The 15,441-nt window shown below is 44.2% G+C and overlaps 1 protein-coding gene across 7 annotated transcripts in view; it reads left to right on the forward strand.

The window, feature by feature from the left end:
• CREBBP (CREB binding protein) overlaps nucleotides 1-15,441 on the forward strand; it is a 97,186-nt gene that overhangs the window by 76,357 nt on the left and 5,388 nt on the right. For 5 of the 7 annotated variants that reach the window (XM_068206566.1, XM_068206572.1, XM_068206567.1 and 2 more), the window contains 11 exons: nucleotides 373-483; nucleotides 1,181-1,237; nucleotides 2,428-2,505; nucleotides 2,990-3,057; nucleotides 7,209-7,359; nucleotides 8,121-8,267; nucleotides 9,142-9,255; nucleotides 9,658-9,823; nucleotides 10,766-10,933; nucleotides 14,022-14,183; nucleotides 14,440-14,721. In XM_068206566.1, the coding sequence (XP_068062667.1) occupies nucleotides 373-483; nucleotides 1,181-1,237; nucleotides 2,428-2,505; nucleotides 2,990-3,057; nucleotides 7,209-7,359; nucleotides 8,121-8,267; nucleotides 9,142-9,255; nucleotides 9,658-9,823; nucleotides 10,766-10,933; nucleotides 14,022-14,183; nucleotides 14,440-14,721 (1,504 nt within the window). The remainder of the gene's footprint in view (nucleotides 1-372; nucleotides 484-1,180; nucleotides 1,238-2,427; nucleotides 2,506-2,989; nucleotides 3,058-7,208; nucleotides 7,360-8,120; nucleotides 8,268-9,141; nucleotides 9,256-9,657; nucleotides 9,824-10,765; nucleotides 10,934-14,021; nucleotides 14,184-14,439; nucleotides 14,722-15,441) is intronic. The other 2 variants (XM_068206570.1, XM_068206568.1) reach the window with 1 other exon arrangement.

Genomic DNA, 15,441 nt, shown 5'->3' on the forward strand with positions numbered 1-15,441 from the left:
AATCCAAATTCTTAAATTTGAAGCCTGTACAAACGTAGCTCTTGGTGGCTACTCCACAAATCCTGCCCAGATTTGGGAAGTGAGGCCCAGCACTTGTTACGATGTGTGAAATGAGACCGAATGCTAATCTGTGCTTTGCCTTGGCTTTCTGCTCTGTGTTGTCTTGGTGTTTGCGTCTTACCTCTTACGTCTGTGCTGTTTGTTCCCTCCCCTGTTCTCTAATCCTGCCCTCCCCTCCCTCTGTGCCTCCTCATTGTCCACACTGACCCATCAATCAACCAACAACGTCCCCCCTTCCGTCGTGCTCCTGGTGATCTGCCCTGCCCTGGTTGGTGGCTCCGTGCTTGGGTGGCTGTGTTTGTGCTGGACCAGCTCACCCAAATATGGCCTTCTTGCTGACAGGTATCACTTCTGTGAGAAGTGTTTCACTGAAATCCAGGGGGAGAATGTCACCCTGGGTGATGACCCTTCCCAGCCTCAAACGTAAGTCTCTTCCTTTCCTCTGCAATCCTGAATTTTGGAATGGGGCAGGGGGAGGGTGTCCTGGTTTGGGGGTAAAGCCCAAACCCATGGGTGGTGTCTGGGGGGAAATGCCTTATTCCTTCCTAGCAGGAGATTTCTAGGGACAGGATTAAGAGCTGTTGTTCTGTTGGGTCTGTTACTCTGCCCAGCACTGCTGCCCATTCCCGGGGTGGCAGACCCTGGGAGATGTGTTTGGAGGGAAGCAGTGGAAGCTGTGTCAATAAATGTCAGTAATCCATCACCTTTTCTAAAGGAAAACTTCCATCTAATTCTGATACCTCACCTCTTGAAGCAGAGCTCATGTTTCTAAAACCAAAGGCTTGCCTGTAACCTGGCCAGAAAAATCAGATTTGAGGCTTGCAAGCTGGTTTGGAAGGTGGCTGCTTTACTGACAATAGCTTCCCTTGTTCTTTATGATTTTAATTTTATGTGTAGACTTGGGTATCTCTTGCTTTTAGTTTACACAGAAAGTGAAATGGGAAAAATACTTTCTGTTGCTTAAAATACAATGAACTGAATTGCTTGCTCTGACCAGAAAATAAATACTGAGGTGCTTTCTTCAGACTTGAGGTTTGCTGCAATTCAGCAAAGCATGATATTGTCTGAGCCTCTGATGTAAGGGTGCGACTGAGTTTTCATATTAACTCTTTGTCTCTAGAACCATCTCTAAGGATCAGTTTGAAAAGAAGAAAAACGATACCCTGGATCCGGAGCCGTAAGTACCAGGCTGTTGTTTTCCTTCCCAAAATCTCACTGCTTCCACTGGTCCTTGAGCCAGCAGGGCAGAAATGGGGCAGGGAGTAAAGAACTCTTCTGTTCCCCCTTCCCTGCCCAAACAGACTGCAGAATTTTTCCCAAAATTCATGGCACAGCACCCAAAGTTGATGTCTGGTTTGATACCCCAGAGGAACATGGGAGCCTGTTCCACAGACAGCTCCTGGTTCTGTAATTTGGGTAATTCCAAGGGTGTGCCAGGCCTGGGAATGGCCCTCCCTCCTCCAGAGCCTTTCACCCCGGGCTCTGCCTTCCTGGGGCACTTCTGCATTTTCCCCTTGTGGTTCTAAACCACATTTTTCTCTTCCCTGAGTGCTGAGCCCACCCAAAGACCGAGGTACCCTGTGTTACCTTGGGATGTTCAGGGGATGTCCAGCTGAACACGGGGTTGCTTTCCCTGCAGTGGGATTTTATCATCCTGCTCCATGTTCTCTGGCAGTTTCAGGCACAACACATTTTGATTGCTTTGCTTATCTTTGCAAATTCTAAACAGAGCTCCTCCCCAGGCCTGGAAGGCTGGACTGAGACAGACCCCAGTGAATTTGGCTTCTTAACTCTGGACTGGGAAAACCTCTAACAGTTTTACCATCCAGAGAAAGAATTCTGACATACAATTTTTGACCAGAAAACAAAAGATAAAAACAAGACTACAGCAGAGCCATAAAGACAAGTTAATACATGTTTTTTTTGGCAGGGTGGTTCATGAATGACTAGTTCTTACCTTTACAGTAAGTTGAGCAACCATTTATTCAGCTTGTGGTTGTTGCAGCAATTCAGAATTAAATCTGTGGAGGTATTGTTGAGGATTCTGTGAAACTGGGATTCTGCTTAGAAGAGGATAGAAAAGATCCAGAAAAAGTTGTGCATGACAGCCCATTTCAGATTTTTAAATTAAACCAGCACATTTTGCAATTTATATATAGGTACAGATATATATGTATAACTTGCACGTGGATTGATAGATGTACATCTGAATCTATTCTGAGTATTTTTTTTAAACTGAGATGTAAATTGGACCTGATGAAATTGATTCAGTTCTTAGCAGAGGACTGGCAACTCCTTTCATTCTGAATTCTGGAAAATTACTTACCTAACACCAAAGGTAATTTGCTGCTGTTTTTTTCTCTTAAGGTTTGTTGACTGCAAAGAATGTGGTCGGAAGATGCACCAGATTTGTGTGTTACATTATGATATTATTTGGCCTTCAGGGTAAGAGATGTTTGTTCATTTTTTACCTCTTGTATAATGAGACCAATGTAGTTTATGTAATTAAAGACTTTCTACCTTTGTTCTTTAATAGGTGGGCACAGCCTTTTAAAGAACTGGGGACAAAGCATTTCTAAATAAAATTTTGTGTGTGTGTGTTTGGGGTCTTATTTCGGTATATTCAGATGAAAATGTGTGTATTCATCCACACAGATTTGTGTGGTTTCTTTCTAACTCTTAACTAAGGGCAGCTGGCTGGAGGGGAATTTATGTGCACAGAACACAGATGCAGGTGTAACTGCTTGGCAGAGTTAAACCAGCTCATAAAAGCTTTAAATCCCTCAAAAATTGAGTGAAATAAGCTGTTCAAAGCCAGAGAAAAATATATTGTACTCTGACATTTAAATTACATGTTCAAACATTGGGTTTAAGCTCACCAATAATGGGTTTATGCTAAATTTTTGGCTTTTCTTTTTTTCCTCAATAGGTTTGTCTGTGATAATTGTCTGAAGAAAACTGGTAGAACACGCAAAGAAAACAAATTCAGTGCTAAAAGTGAGTTTGGTATTTCTGTTTTTATCTTCATCTTCTCCCTGCCACCCCTAATGGGTTTTTGATTGAGACTTTGTGTTGTCATGACAGACAGCACAGGAACATTTGCAAAATGGGGAGCAGCATAGCCCGAGGCTGTCAGAATTTTAATCAACATTTGAAAGCCCTGCTGTTTACCTGGTTGTGGTCAGTCTTGTTGCTGCTTGGTGTGTTTGACATCTTTGTCATTATTTTTTGGGGTTAAAAAGCAGAAAGGGACAAATAGAACAGAAGGAGCACAGGGCTGCGTGTGCTTCACTGGCTGCATTCAGCCGGGTCTCCATGTAGTGTTGGAGCTGTAGTGACATGATTGTCACCTCTGTGCCCTTCCCATAACCTGTAGGAACCAACTGTGCTGCAGTGCAGGTGCTGCTGCCAGCACCAAAGTGTGGGAAGAGCTTTTCCTGCCTCCAGAACAGCGGTGGGGTAAGAACTGAGTCACTCATTGCACTGGGTGCTCTTGGCAGTGACCATTGTCATGGTGTTGTAGAAATGGGCACTGGAGAGAGGGCCAGGAGATGCCAGGTCAGGTTGTCTGAGTCTCCAGAATCCTTACACAGGGTTCTCTGCAGGCATCTGACATCAGGGAACATAACTGGGACATTTTTATTCATGCAGACCAGGTGGGGCAAGAGAAGGGGCTGGTGCTGGAAATGCAGAGTCAGTGCAGAGGGCAGAAAAAAGAAGTGAGTGTAGACACCAAGGGGGTGATTCAGGCACTTGAACAAGCAGAACTTGCAGGGACATTTCATTCCTCCCTTGATCCTTTGATCCCTTCCTTAATCCTTAGACGTTCTGAGCATTACTGGGTGATGTTGTGCCTCCACAAGCCTGAAACTTCCAAGTTGGGATAAAGGCAAGGTTTTGCATTAAAAATGTGACTTCTTCAGAACTTGCTGTGTGGTTGATTGTGTAACAGGAGATGTGAAGGGGGTAATTTGCAGATGATGATGTTGTGTGAGGCATGGTGGGTTCCAGCAATCAGAACGGTCTCTGGAGTAACCTGATGCACTCAAGAGAGTTTTGTTAAAGAGGCCTAAATTAGTCTCATTAAAGACAGATTAAAATTGGAGGAGAACATTAATAAAATGATGAAATCCAACTGTAGTGGTAGATACCAATTTTAAATGGATGTCTGTTCTATGCTGACTTTACAGCGTGTATTGATGTAAATTTCCTTAAAATAAGTGTGTGATTCCCTGGATATCTGCAGCTGTTCTGTGGCTCTGGTTAAAGTTTGAGTAACAGCCACGTAGTTCAAGGTAACTGTTCTGTTCTGGACAGGGAAATAATGGTGCTTTTTCCCCTTTCCTCCCTGTCCCTCCCCTTTCCCTGCTGTTTGGCTCTTGTCTTTCTCCCCTGGGGATCTGAGTCCTGCTGCCTGCTGTAACCCACTGGTGGGCTCAGCTCTGGAGATCAGCTTTCTTTAACAGTGCTCTGGTGGGAATGCAAGAGCAGGGAAGGGAAAGGAAAGTCTGTTCTTGTCATCAAAACCTTGGTCTTGCTGCTGACCTGGAAACAAACTTAAGCAGTGCAAGTTTGAAATACGAACATGCTCCCTCTTCTTAAAAACAAACATTTTCTGCCCAAGTTGCCATCAATATTTCTCCACTCTTTCAAGCATGATGGCACAGCTGCTGATAACCAAGACAGGACATCCCTCAGCTCTTGTGGAACATTCATGTTCCTAATGTGTAGTGAGTAAAATTGGTTATCTTAACTGATAGCCTGCCAGATATAACCAGTGTGCAGCTGGCTTCTGCTGGAAAACCCTGAACTTTTGAAGTATTTATTTTGCTAAGAAAATCTACAAATATCACTTCACCAGTAGCCAGTGCAGAGAGGTTCAAAGACAAAAGATATCCTGACAAATAAGTCACCCCAAGTAGTTTCCTGACAAGAAGTCACAGTAGGCCAGGAGTTGGAGTTTCTTCCTCTCTGTCCAATTACTCATCCACTAACAAAGCTCTGCCTGTTGCTGCTGTCACAGACCTGTGCTGGAGGTTTCTCCTCAGCAGTTTGGATGCCTTTTTCCAGGTTTGCACTGCAGTTTTCACTGAGCTTTGAGCTTTTATTAGAGGTGCATATGTGAGAACTGTCCAAGAACCAAAATCCAGCTGCTTTCTAGAACAGCTTTCACTCACATTCTAGGAGATCAAAATATGCAACTTTCAGGTCCTTTCCTTACAGTACATGTAATTTTAATGCTGCCTATTTCTTTTATCTCCTTATCTGGTCTTTTTGGGTTTGTTGGTTTCCAAGCTTTAATGCATTGCAGCATAAGGTTGCTTAGTATTGGGAAGATGAAAAGATGAAAACACATCAAGACAGTAGAGTTAACTCCAGTGGCTTTCTGAAAATCTTCCCACTCATCCGCTGAAATGGAGCCCTTTCTTCTTTTTCTGTTTGTCTTCAGAGAAATCAGCAGAACTAAACAATTCCCTCAGAAGTACATTGTGAATTTCCTTTAGAGTCATCCCCCTGCTGTTACATATGGAAAGGCCAATGCAGTGTGTTGGAACGGGAAGTCCTGGGAAAGGCTCGGTGTGTTGGAATTGGTAAAGGGCATGGTGTTTGTATTTCAACCTGCCTTTAAATTTCATTTTTAGTTCAAATTATAAATGACTCCCAGGTAAATGATAGTTAGGCTGTGTTGTGCTGGTTATGACCACAGAACCTCACTGGACAAGGGGACAAGCTAAAAGATGTAAATCAAGATTTGGCAATCTCTGTAAACTGATTGTAATTAAACTGCCAGAGGGAAGGGTTTATTGGGATATTGGGAAGAAATCCTTCCCTGGCAGGGTGGGCAGGCCCTGGCACAGGGTGCCCAGAGCAGCTGTGGCTGCCCCTGGATCCCTGGAAGTGTCCAAGGCCAGGTTGGCCAGGGCTTGGAGCAGCCTGGGACAGTGGAAGGTGTCCCTGGACATGGCAGGGGTGGGACTGGATGAGCTTTAAGGGTCCTTCCAACCCAAACCATTCCATGATTCTATAAAATAAAATTTTAAGTGTATAAATCCCTTTGAAAGTGGGAGAGTCCTTTGAGTATATGTGAGATTTTTCCCCAGTATTGGAGCCTGAAGGAAATTTTAGCACTGCAGAATTCTGTGTGCAGGCTCAGAGTCAGGGAGGAACCAAGGGCCTTGTGTCAGGAGCCAAATATCAACTGAAAAACCAAGTAACAGAGAGCAAAAATTAAATGTATTTTATTAAAATGATCATCTGCAGATTACACCATCACTTTGGAAAAGACAGCAGATTGACCATAAAGTGAAGCAGAAATATGAGTGGTAAAATAAGTACAGCAGGATAAGAGAAATAGTCATAAATCTTCAAGTCAAAACAGTGGGGTCCTTCTGCTTTCTTAATTTAACCCAAAGTCATCACGATTTCTGTAATTTGTTGTGGATTTATTTGAAAACCATCACACCCTGTACGAGCACAAACCCAGCTCTCCCCACAAAAGCCAGTTGTGAATGTAAAGATGGAGTGAGGGCATCTGGACAATCTGTGGACTTGAACTCCCCAAGACCTCCATCTCTGGGCAGGAACTATTTAACCTTGATGTGCAGATTGCTGCAACTGCAGTCCAAAAGCTCTCTTGAAAAGAAAAGCAAAAGCAATGAAATCTCCATCGAAGTCAAAAGGCTTTTCATTTCTGTTGATTTGCTTTGCTTCGCTTGAAAAGGTGTGGCATGGAGCCAGATCTGTGAAGTGATGTAATCTCTGTCAAGCAGCCAGAGTGGGGTTGGGAGGAGAAAACATTTGCAGGGTTCATAAAATAAGGCTGAAATTGAAAAATGCTATGTAAAGCTGCCTTTGTTAGTTCACTTACAGGGTAATTGTGCCACTCCAGTGGGTTCAGCTGCCCTGGTGGGGTGTGGAAAGCAGGGGGGTGGTTTGCTTCTGGAAAAAAAGCAGGGATGGGTTTGCATCTCTTCATTTTGACTGTATAAATCAAACCATCCAGTTTTCATATGGAGGCAAAACAAAAGGGAAAAACCTACTTCCATCCAGAGGAGGAAGCTGAAGGAGCTCTCGAGCACGGCACCAGCCTGAGCCGAGCAGCTCCAATGTCAGCATTTCCAAGGTGGTGTTCTCCCCTTCCCTTGCAGGGCTGCAGACCACACGTTTAGGGAACCATTTGGAGGACAGAGTGAACAAATTCCTGCGGCGTCAGAACCATCCTGAGGCTGGAGAGGTCTTTGTCAGAGTGGTAGCAAGTTCAGATAAGACAGTAGAAGTTAAACCAGGAATGAAATCCAGGTTAGTCCTGTGAATTATAATGAATGCACTCCTTTTTATTTATTTTATTTTGAAGCCTCCTTGCAGGGCTATTGTAAAATGGTGCCAATTTGCACCTTAATGCCTTTGCACATTTTTGAAATTTGGGCATGTTTAGGATTATGAAAGGTTAAAAAATGTAGAGGAAGTGACTGTTTTGGGGGCAGTGGGAACATCCTTGCTTATAATACTGGGACTTTGTGTCACTACATCTTGAGAGTGACCACATTTGGGTTACAGAATTCATAGTTTAGTTTGGAGCAGTTGCTGAGATTCTGTTCCTTACTCTTCCTTCATTTTGTTGTGTTTTTAGAAACACTTCAGCTTTCAGGAGTAATTTTTAATTTGTTTCATTATAAATGAAAAGCTTAGAAGCTTTAGTCTGTTAAGTATTTTGGGTTAAATTCATAAAAACTGTGTTTATGTGATATCACTTCATACTAATGCATCACATTTTCTGCTCTGTAGCCTATTTAAAGGCTTGTGGTCTCTGAGGATATTCGTGTACTCAATGCTGGCCTGTTCAGCCCTGTGTTCTATATGGAAACAGTCTTTCCATGAATTTACAGGAACAGGACTCCGTGTTTTACTGCAGCTCTGATCTGACCCCATTTAACTCCTGCCTAAAAATGTTCCTAAGGAGTTAAAAATAAGGCTGACAATAACCCCCTCGTTCTGGTAGGACACTGCTTTAATAACTGGCGTTTTGTTTGGGTTTTTTCTCCTGCTGCCCTTTCCTGCAGATTTGTGGACTCTGGTGAGATGTCAGAATCCTTCCCTTACCGTACCAAAGCTCTGTTTGCGTTCGAGGAGATCGACGGGGTGGACGTGTGCTTCTTTGGGATGCACGTGCAGGAGTACGGCTCGGATTGCCCCCCTCCCAACACCAGGTACCCTCCTTGGGCATCTTCCACACCCCCTGGACAGCAGACACAGACATTTGGGACGTGCATTTCAGTTCAGGCCCACAAATCCCTCCTGCTGTAGGACTGCACGTGACTTTGAAGGGAAAGACAAATATCAAAAAATGTAATTTAGTAGGATAAATACTTACCCTAATTATCAACTCACACAATCTCCTATATCCACCAAAACAATACATTTTTTAAAAATTACAAAATCTACAGTTATAACAAACAAAAACGTTACATTTTTTGGATTCTGCTTTTAATTTTGCCTCTCGATGAATATTCTTGCCATCTAAAGAAATACAGCCCTTCTTTTGCTTTTGAGGACTGTTTGCACCACGTTAAGATGCCTGAATATGCATTAAAACACCATCAGCATTTATTTGTCTTTCTGCATGTTTGTCTGTGGCAAGCGCATTTCTCTCTCTCTCTCAGGATTTTTTCATAGAGAAGCACAGACAGAAGAAAGAGAAAACAATTTCTATTTCTGCTCCTTGTTTTTCCCATGTGGAATGTGTTTGGAGAATTGTTTACCTGGGGTGATTGCATGATTGGATTCTGGTGAGGATTGTTTGAGCTGATGGCCAATCCAACCCACCTGTGGCTGGACGCAGGGTCAGAAGTTGTGAGTTAGATTTGGTAGTTAGAAAAGCAGGTTTGTAGTTTTAGTATCTCCTTTAAATAGTATATTAATGCATTATAGCATAGTTATAATAAAGAAATCATTCAGCCTTCTGAACTGGAGTCGGACATCAGCATTTCTTCCACTGGGTTCACCTGCATTTACAATATTTGTCTGGTGCAGAAGTGAGCAGTCGGTAGAAAGCAGCCCTGAGTGTGTCCCTCTCTCCTGCAGGCGTGTGTACATCTCCTACCTTGACAGTATTCACTTCTTCCGGCCGCGCTGCCTCCGAACCGCCGTGTACCACGAGATCCTCATCGGCTACCTGGAGTACGTGAAGAAACTCGGGTGAGTGAGAGCTTGGCAAGCAAAGAAATCTGGCTCTTCAGTGGTTTTTCACGTGGGCTGGTCTCTGTTTCCCTCTGACCTCTGTGAGGTGTGTGGAGCGAGCGTCTCTTCCGCAGTGCAGAGAGAAACTGGATTTTGTCACTAAGGCAGTTTTTACTGTTGGGATTCCTAAACTGACAGCACATCATTCATTTGGTCAGAGGTTCACTTGATGTTTACGTTTCATTATTATATCCCTGACCTTATCCCTTGCCAAAATACGGGTTATTGCCTCAGCATCTTTGCTACAAAGAAAAGAATCTTCAAAATTTAAAAAATAAAGCCGGAGGTCTGAATTTATAACTAGGTTTGAGTTAGTTTTCTGGTGGGAGTCACAGATGTTGTTTGCTGTGTGTGACACAGGTATGTGACAGGGCACATCTGGGCCTGTCCCCCCAGTGAAGGAGATGATTACATCTTTCATTGCCACCCACCTGACCAGAAAATACCCAAACCCAAACGTTTGCAAGAATGGTATAAGAAGATGCTGGACAAGGCATTTGCTGAGAGAATCATTCACGACTACAAGGTTTGTTACTGTTTAGTTTCTGATTCAATTCTTATACTGTTCTCATTTGAAGGGAGCTACTGTTGTTTCATAACACCTGAAAAGTGGAGTAATGTTGTACCAGGGGTTTATTCTCAACCAGTGTCTTCATTTTCTTAGATTTTCTTGAGGTTCTGCCTTTCAGGCTGAGAATTCCTTAGGTTTGGTGTCTGCGTGAAGGGAAATCTGCAAGAACCTGCTTTTGTGTATTTTTCTTTCACTGCATTTTCTAGGCAAGGAAATATGGAGCTTGTCAAGGTTTGTGGAAGCTGTTTCTTTCTGGTGATTCTGGAGGAGCACGTGAAATGCTGGGCCCCACTAGTGTGAAATGAAAGAGCTCCTTATGGCAAGAATGATTTTCATAACTGCAGAATATCACACATGTACCCATGGAAATAAGTAGAAGGTGGCAAAGGGAGCATTTGCCACTCCTTTCATGCTAAAATGTACAAGAATTCCTTAATGGTAATGGCAGTGCTGGAAAAAAATTGATGTTTAGATGGCAAGTGACAGTTCCTAAATGTGTGGAGTAAGAACAGCCCCTAACAAGCCTTGTCATCAGGTGGCAAAGAGCTGGGAAATCTGGGCCTCCTGATAAGGGGGTTTTGAAACCAAGGAGGGGTCAGTTGCATTTTCCAGGGATATCTTGGTATCTCCCATCATGTCAGGAGCATGAACTGATGGCATGATGGGGTCAGGAAAGCCTCAGCACTGATCCTCAGGTGGAACAGGGAATGGGGCTGTGCCAGGATTGCCAGGCTGGGTCTGGAGCTGTCCCCGAAAAGGAGCCCTGGCAGGAGCAGCTCCTGGCTGTGGGTGAGGCCCAGCTGCTCAGTGCAGCTCTGGGCTGTCTCTGGTTCTCCTCTCTCTCTGCTAAGTGATCTTCATTTATTTATTCCTGCTCTGGTGTGATGTGTTCAACAGGACATCTTCAAACAAGCAACTGAGGACAGGCTGACCAGTGCCAAGGAGCTGCCTTACTTTGAAGGTGATTTCTGGCCTAATGTGCTGGAGGAAAGCATTAAGGAGCTGGAGCAGGAGGAGGAGGAGAGGAAGAAGGAAGAGAGCACTGCAGCTAGTGAAACAACAGAGGTGGGTTAGCTTTATGTGCCATGTTCTCCCTTAGCTCACAAAGCTGGTAATTAATGCTTTAATACGGAGAGGTCACATCAAATAAACTAGAAAAGGTCGTTGACAGCAGACATGAAATCAGGGGTCCCTTTAACTGCACTTCTGTTTTTCTTCTTGGTTAACAAATCTACTGATGGCTTGGGTTGTTGCTTTGGGTTTTTTTAACAGACTCAGAAGTCACTTATGTCAGTTCAGCATCTCTCTTCTCAGAGGAATGTGTTAAGCTGCTTTTGCCACGCTACATTTGCTTGCAGTTATTTGGCTGAGCTTCTGGTTCACACCTTTGCAAAGCACCTCCAGCATTTGTGTTTTGAAAGGTGCTGGATTTTTCAAAGCTGAATGAAATGTGGCAGTTATTTAAGCACAGGTACTTGAAGTCATTTGCAACAGTAAAGGGCTGAAATTTGAAAGTGTTTATTGCAGGCTTTGCGTTGGTGGGAAAAGTTGATCTCGATGGTGCTGTTCCTTCACCAGCATTTTCTCTTTGTCTATAAAAACCAACCAAGCCAAAAAAAACCCACAAAAAAACAACAACCAGGTTTTCCAGGGCCCTGGACAGAATGGCATCATTCATTTTTATTTCCATCTTGATTTTATCTGCAAGCAAATGGTCTCAGCACTTTTATGCTGTCCCTTCCACTTGAGATTTGCAGCAAGACATTTTGAAAATAAATGCTGTAGGAAGATCTGAAGTGTAATTGATTGAAGTAGAACCAAAAGCTCTACCTGGGGAAAGCCCCCTTGAAGCTTAGATGCTGTGACTGTTTGCCTTCAGTCTGTGTTACATGGGATTGATGTGGAGGGATGGACCTTAATCCATCGATTTTGTGATGTCAGAAAGTTCCCTCTGTTAAACCTTAGCAGCTCTTTCAAAGTTAATACAGTTTGTGGCTATGTTTTAATGAAACCACAAAGTTAAAAGCTTTCACTTTCTTTCTTCTGAATGTGACTTTGAATGTTGAGGTAGTTCAGCAAGCACTGCTGTATAAAAAGAAGTGGGAGACAAGGCTTGGAATCAGGCAGCAGCCCTCTGTTGCTAACAGGATCACTTCCAGTAAGTCAAGGAAAACAGTGGTGTGAGCATTTACTCTGCATCTAGGAGCGGGGAAAAGGTGTTTGAAAAAGCCCAGAACAGTTCACTGTGAGCTCAGACAAGTTGTGGCCTAAAATGAGACGATGCAGCCGTGGTTGGGAACATCCCTGAGCTCCCCCTTAATGCCTGGGGCAGCAGCAGGGGGACACAACCTGCACCCAGCTTGCTGAGGTGTCATCCAAGCATGGCACAGTGGGGTCTTTGCCTCTTGACTCAGGAAAAGGAGCAAATTTAAAAGTAGGAGAATTTCCCCCTGCAGACACTTAAACTGGGTCACTTCAGGGAGAAAACTGCCCAGCAGTGGGGATCCCCATGGGTACAAGCACCACATGGGTCTCGGTACTGAAATGGCACAGAATCTGTCTTCAATTCTTTGTCCTGAATGTTGTGTGTGTGGAGAGAAAGCTCCCTGCAAGTGAACGTGTGCTGCAGGTATCAGTCAGAGGGGGAGTAAAGAGGTGGCAAATATTCAGAATTCTTGGCAAAGGTTCTGAAGGGCTGAGGCTCCCCCAGGAACCGTCCGTCAGCATCTCTGGCTGATCTGGCTGAATGTCAGAGTGAAATGGTACAGGCACAACCCTACAACTTCTTAAAACAGCTTGCAATACTTTGTACAGTTTGCCAAACAGAAACTTGCAAAAGGTGGAGTAGAAAGAAAACTTAGACTTGGCTTGTTTGATAAGTTTTAGTCTGTTCTTCTTTGGTGTTTGAACTTTAAGATCTCAGCTGGGGCTTTAGGATGTGGAGGCAAAGGAGGGCAGGCTCCAATTCCATCAGTGGAAGGAAACTTGGAGCAGTCAAGGTGGGAACATCAAACAGGTCACTTCTCAGTCACTTCAAGTCACTTAGAGCTCTGTCTGGTTTCCCATAAAATAGCCTCATTTTAATTTCCAAACAGGTTTGGTCAGAAAATCCACAAAATCAGTTAGAGAGAACCCAGGAGTGGACAGGGAATTCCTGTCCAAGCCTAATTAGTGGAATGGAAGGATGGCAGCAGTCTATAAATAGAATTGCTTTCTGCAGTTGGAATATTTTTGTTTTCCTGGAATAAATATGCCTGTGGACAAGCCCTGTATTTGCTTGTACATACTGTTCATGGAACTTGCTTGCGTGTGTGTGTGTGTGTATATTTATATATATCCAAGTATTTCAGTAGCTTATTTTTAATTTTATGATGACCAAAATTCTAGAAGTTGGAGAGGGGTTTTTCCTGAGCCCTCCCTGCTGAGGGCTTGGGGTTTGATTTTTTAAGGACATGAGAACTCTAAAAGTTATTTCTGTTTTCCCAGGTCATCTAAATAGCATCATCTGCTATTTTTCACTCTCTTTACTTACATCTAACATTCGGTGTATGGCCACTGTGGTCTGTGTTGTAACTTGGGCACAAGTGGAGATTTTGGAGATTATTTTTTTGGGAGCTGCACATGCAGCTGGAAGTCAGCAGGATGGAGGATAATGTGTTTTGTTGGTTTCAGTTCAAATCCTGCATGTTCTTATCTGTGTCCTAGCCCTAAATCTGTTCAGTAAAAACAAGCATTAAATCAGAGCTCAAGCAAGTATGTGACACACCAAATGCACAGTAAAGCAAAGTACTGCACTCTTGGAATTTTAAGTCCATATTATTTGTGTCCATATTATTTTATCATCAGCTGCAAGACCTAAAGCAGTGGAAGCTGAAGTACAATGGTGGAGAAGGAAAAACAATCAGTGTAAAATGGGAATTTTTTTATGTATACGTACTTTAAAAGTTTATTTTTAAACAGTGTTTGGACTTGTTTGCCTGCCAATTTGGCTTTTGATTTTTCCTGGAAGATAGGATATATTTAACACAGGAGGGCTGATTTGCAGGCATTGGAACAAAGTTCTATTCCTGACAGCAGAAGTGTGTCACTGTGAGCCCAGTGAATGGGAGAGAGCTCTCCAAAGTGTAACATCTTTCCTGTGCCTTTATTGCAGGGGAGCCAGGGAGACAGCAAGAATGCCAAGAAAAAGAACAACAAAAAAACCAACAAGAATAAGAGCAGCATCAGCAGAGCTAACAAGAAGAAGCCCAGCATGCCAAACGTGTCCAATGACCTGTCTCAGAAGCTCTACGCCACCATGGAGAAGCATAAAGAGGTACTGTGGGAATCTGCTGTAAAAAGAGAAGGGTTTATTCCTGTAAACGCAGGCACGGTGATATTCACAACTGAAAAATCAGGAGGAATAAACCCTGCGGTTGGGCTAGGAATGTTTCCCTTGCATAACAACTTACTGGAAGAGATTAGCCTAAACTAAGTTAATTAGATAATGTTCTCACTGCAGAGAACACCAGCTCCTTCCTGCAGCATTACCTGACCTCTTTGCCTTTTGTTTCTTCCCCATTTACCTGCAGGTGTTTTTTGTGATTCATTTACACGCCGGGCCTGTGATTAACACTCTGCACCCCATTGTGGACCCGGATCCGCTGCTGAGCTGTGACCTGATGGACGGGCGAGACGCCTTCCTCACCTTGGCCAGAGATAAGCACTGGGAGTTCTCCTCCCTGCGCCGCTCCAAGTGGTCCACGCTGTGCATGCTGGTGGAGCTGCACACCCAGGGGCAGGATCGCTTCGTCTACACGTGCAACGAGTGCAAGCACCACGTGGAGACCAGGTGGCATTGCACTGTCTGCGAGGTACGTGTGGGCACGGTGGCATCGCACCGACTGAGGGACGGTGGCATTGCACTGAGTGTGAGGGACGGTGGCATCGCACTGAGTGTGAGGGACGGTGGCATTGCACTGAGTGTGAGGGACGGTGGCATCGCACCGACTGAGGGACGGTGGCATTGCACTGAGTGTGAGGGATGGTGGCATTGCACTGACTGAGGGACGGTGGCATTGCACTGAGTGTGAGGGACGGTGGCATTGCACTGAGTGTGAGGGACGGTGGCATTGCACTGAGTGTGAGGGACGGTGGCATCGCACCGACTGAGGGACGGTGGCATTGCACTGAGTGTGAGGGACGGTGGCATTGCACTGAGTGTGAGGCATTGCACTGTCTGACATACATGTGGGGCACCTCAGAACTTGGCCCTCTCGTCCTACAGCTGAGTTTGATGGGTTTTTTCTAATACATCCCAAAGTTTCTCCAAATTAAGCCCATCCTGGTAAAGGGCTGCTAAACCTTAAGGGGAGGAGACTGCCCTCACCTCCCCTCAGAGGGTAGAAGAGGTGGGTGCCTTTTCTTGTAGAATAAGTGACTTTAGTTGCTTGACATGGAAAGCACCAGTGCTCTGGAACAGCTCCTGCTGCATTGTTTATTCTGCTACTGCTCGTCTGCACAGACAAGTTCTTTACTCAGTTTTAAAGAATTATGGATCTCAGAATGGTTTAGGTTGGAAGGGGCCTCAAAGA

Source organism: Anomalospiza imberbis, chromosome 16 (genome assembly GCF_031753505.1).
Source record: "Anomalospiza imberbis isolate Cuckoo-Finch-1a 21T00152 chromosome 16, ASM3175350v1, whole genome shotgun sequence".
Taxonomy (NCBI): Eukaryota; Metazoa; Chordata; class Aves; order Passeriformes; family Viduidae; genus Anomalospiza; species Anomalospiza imberbis.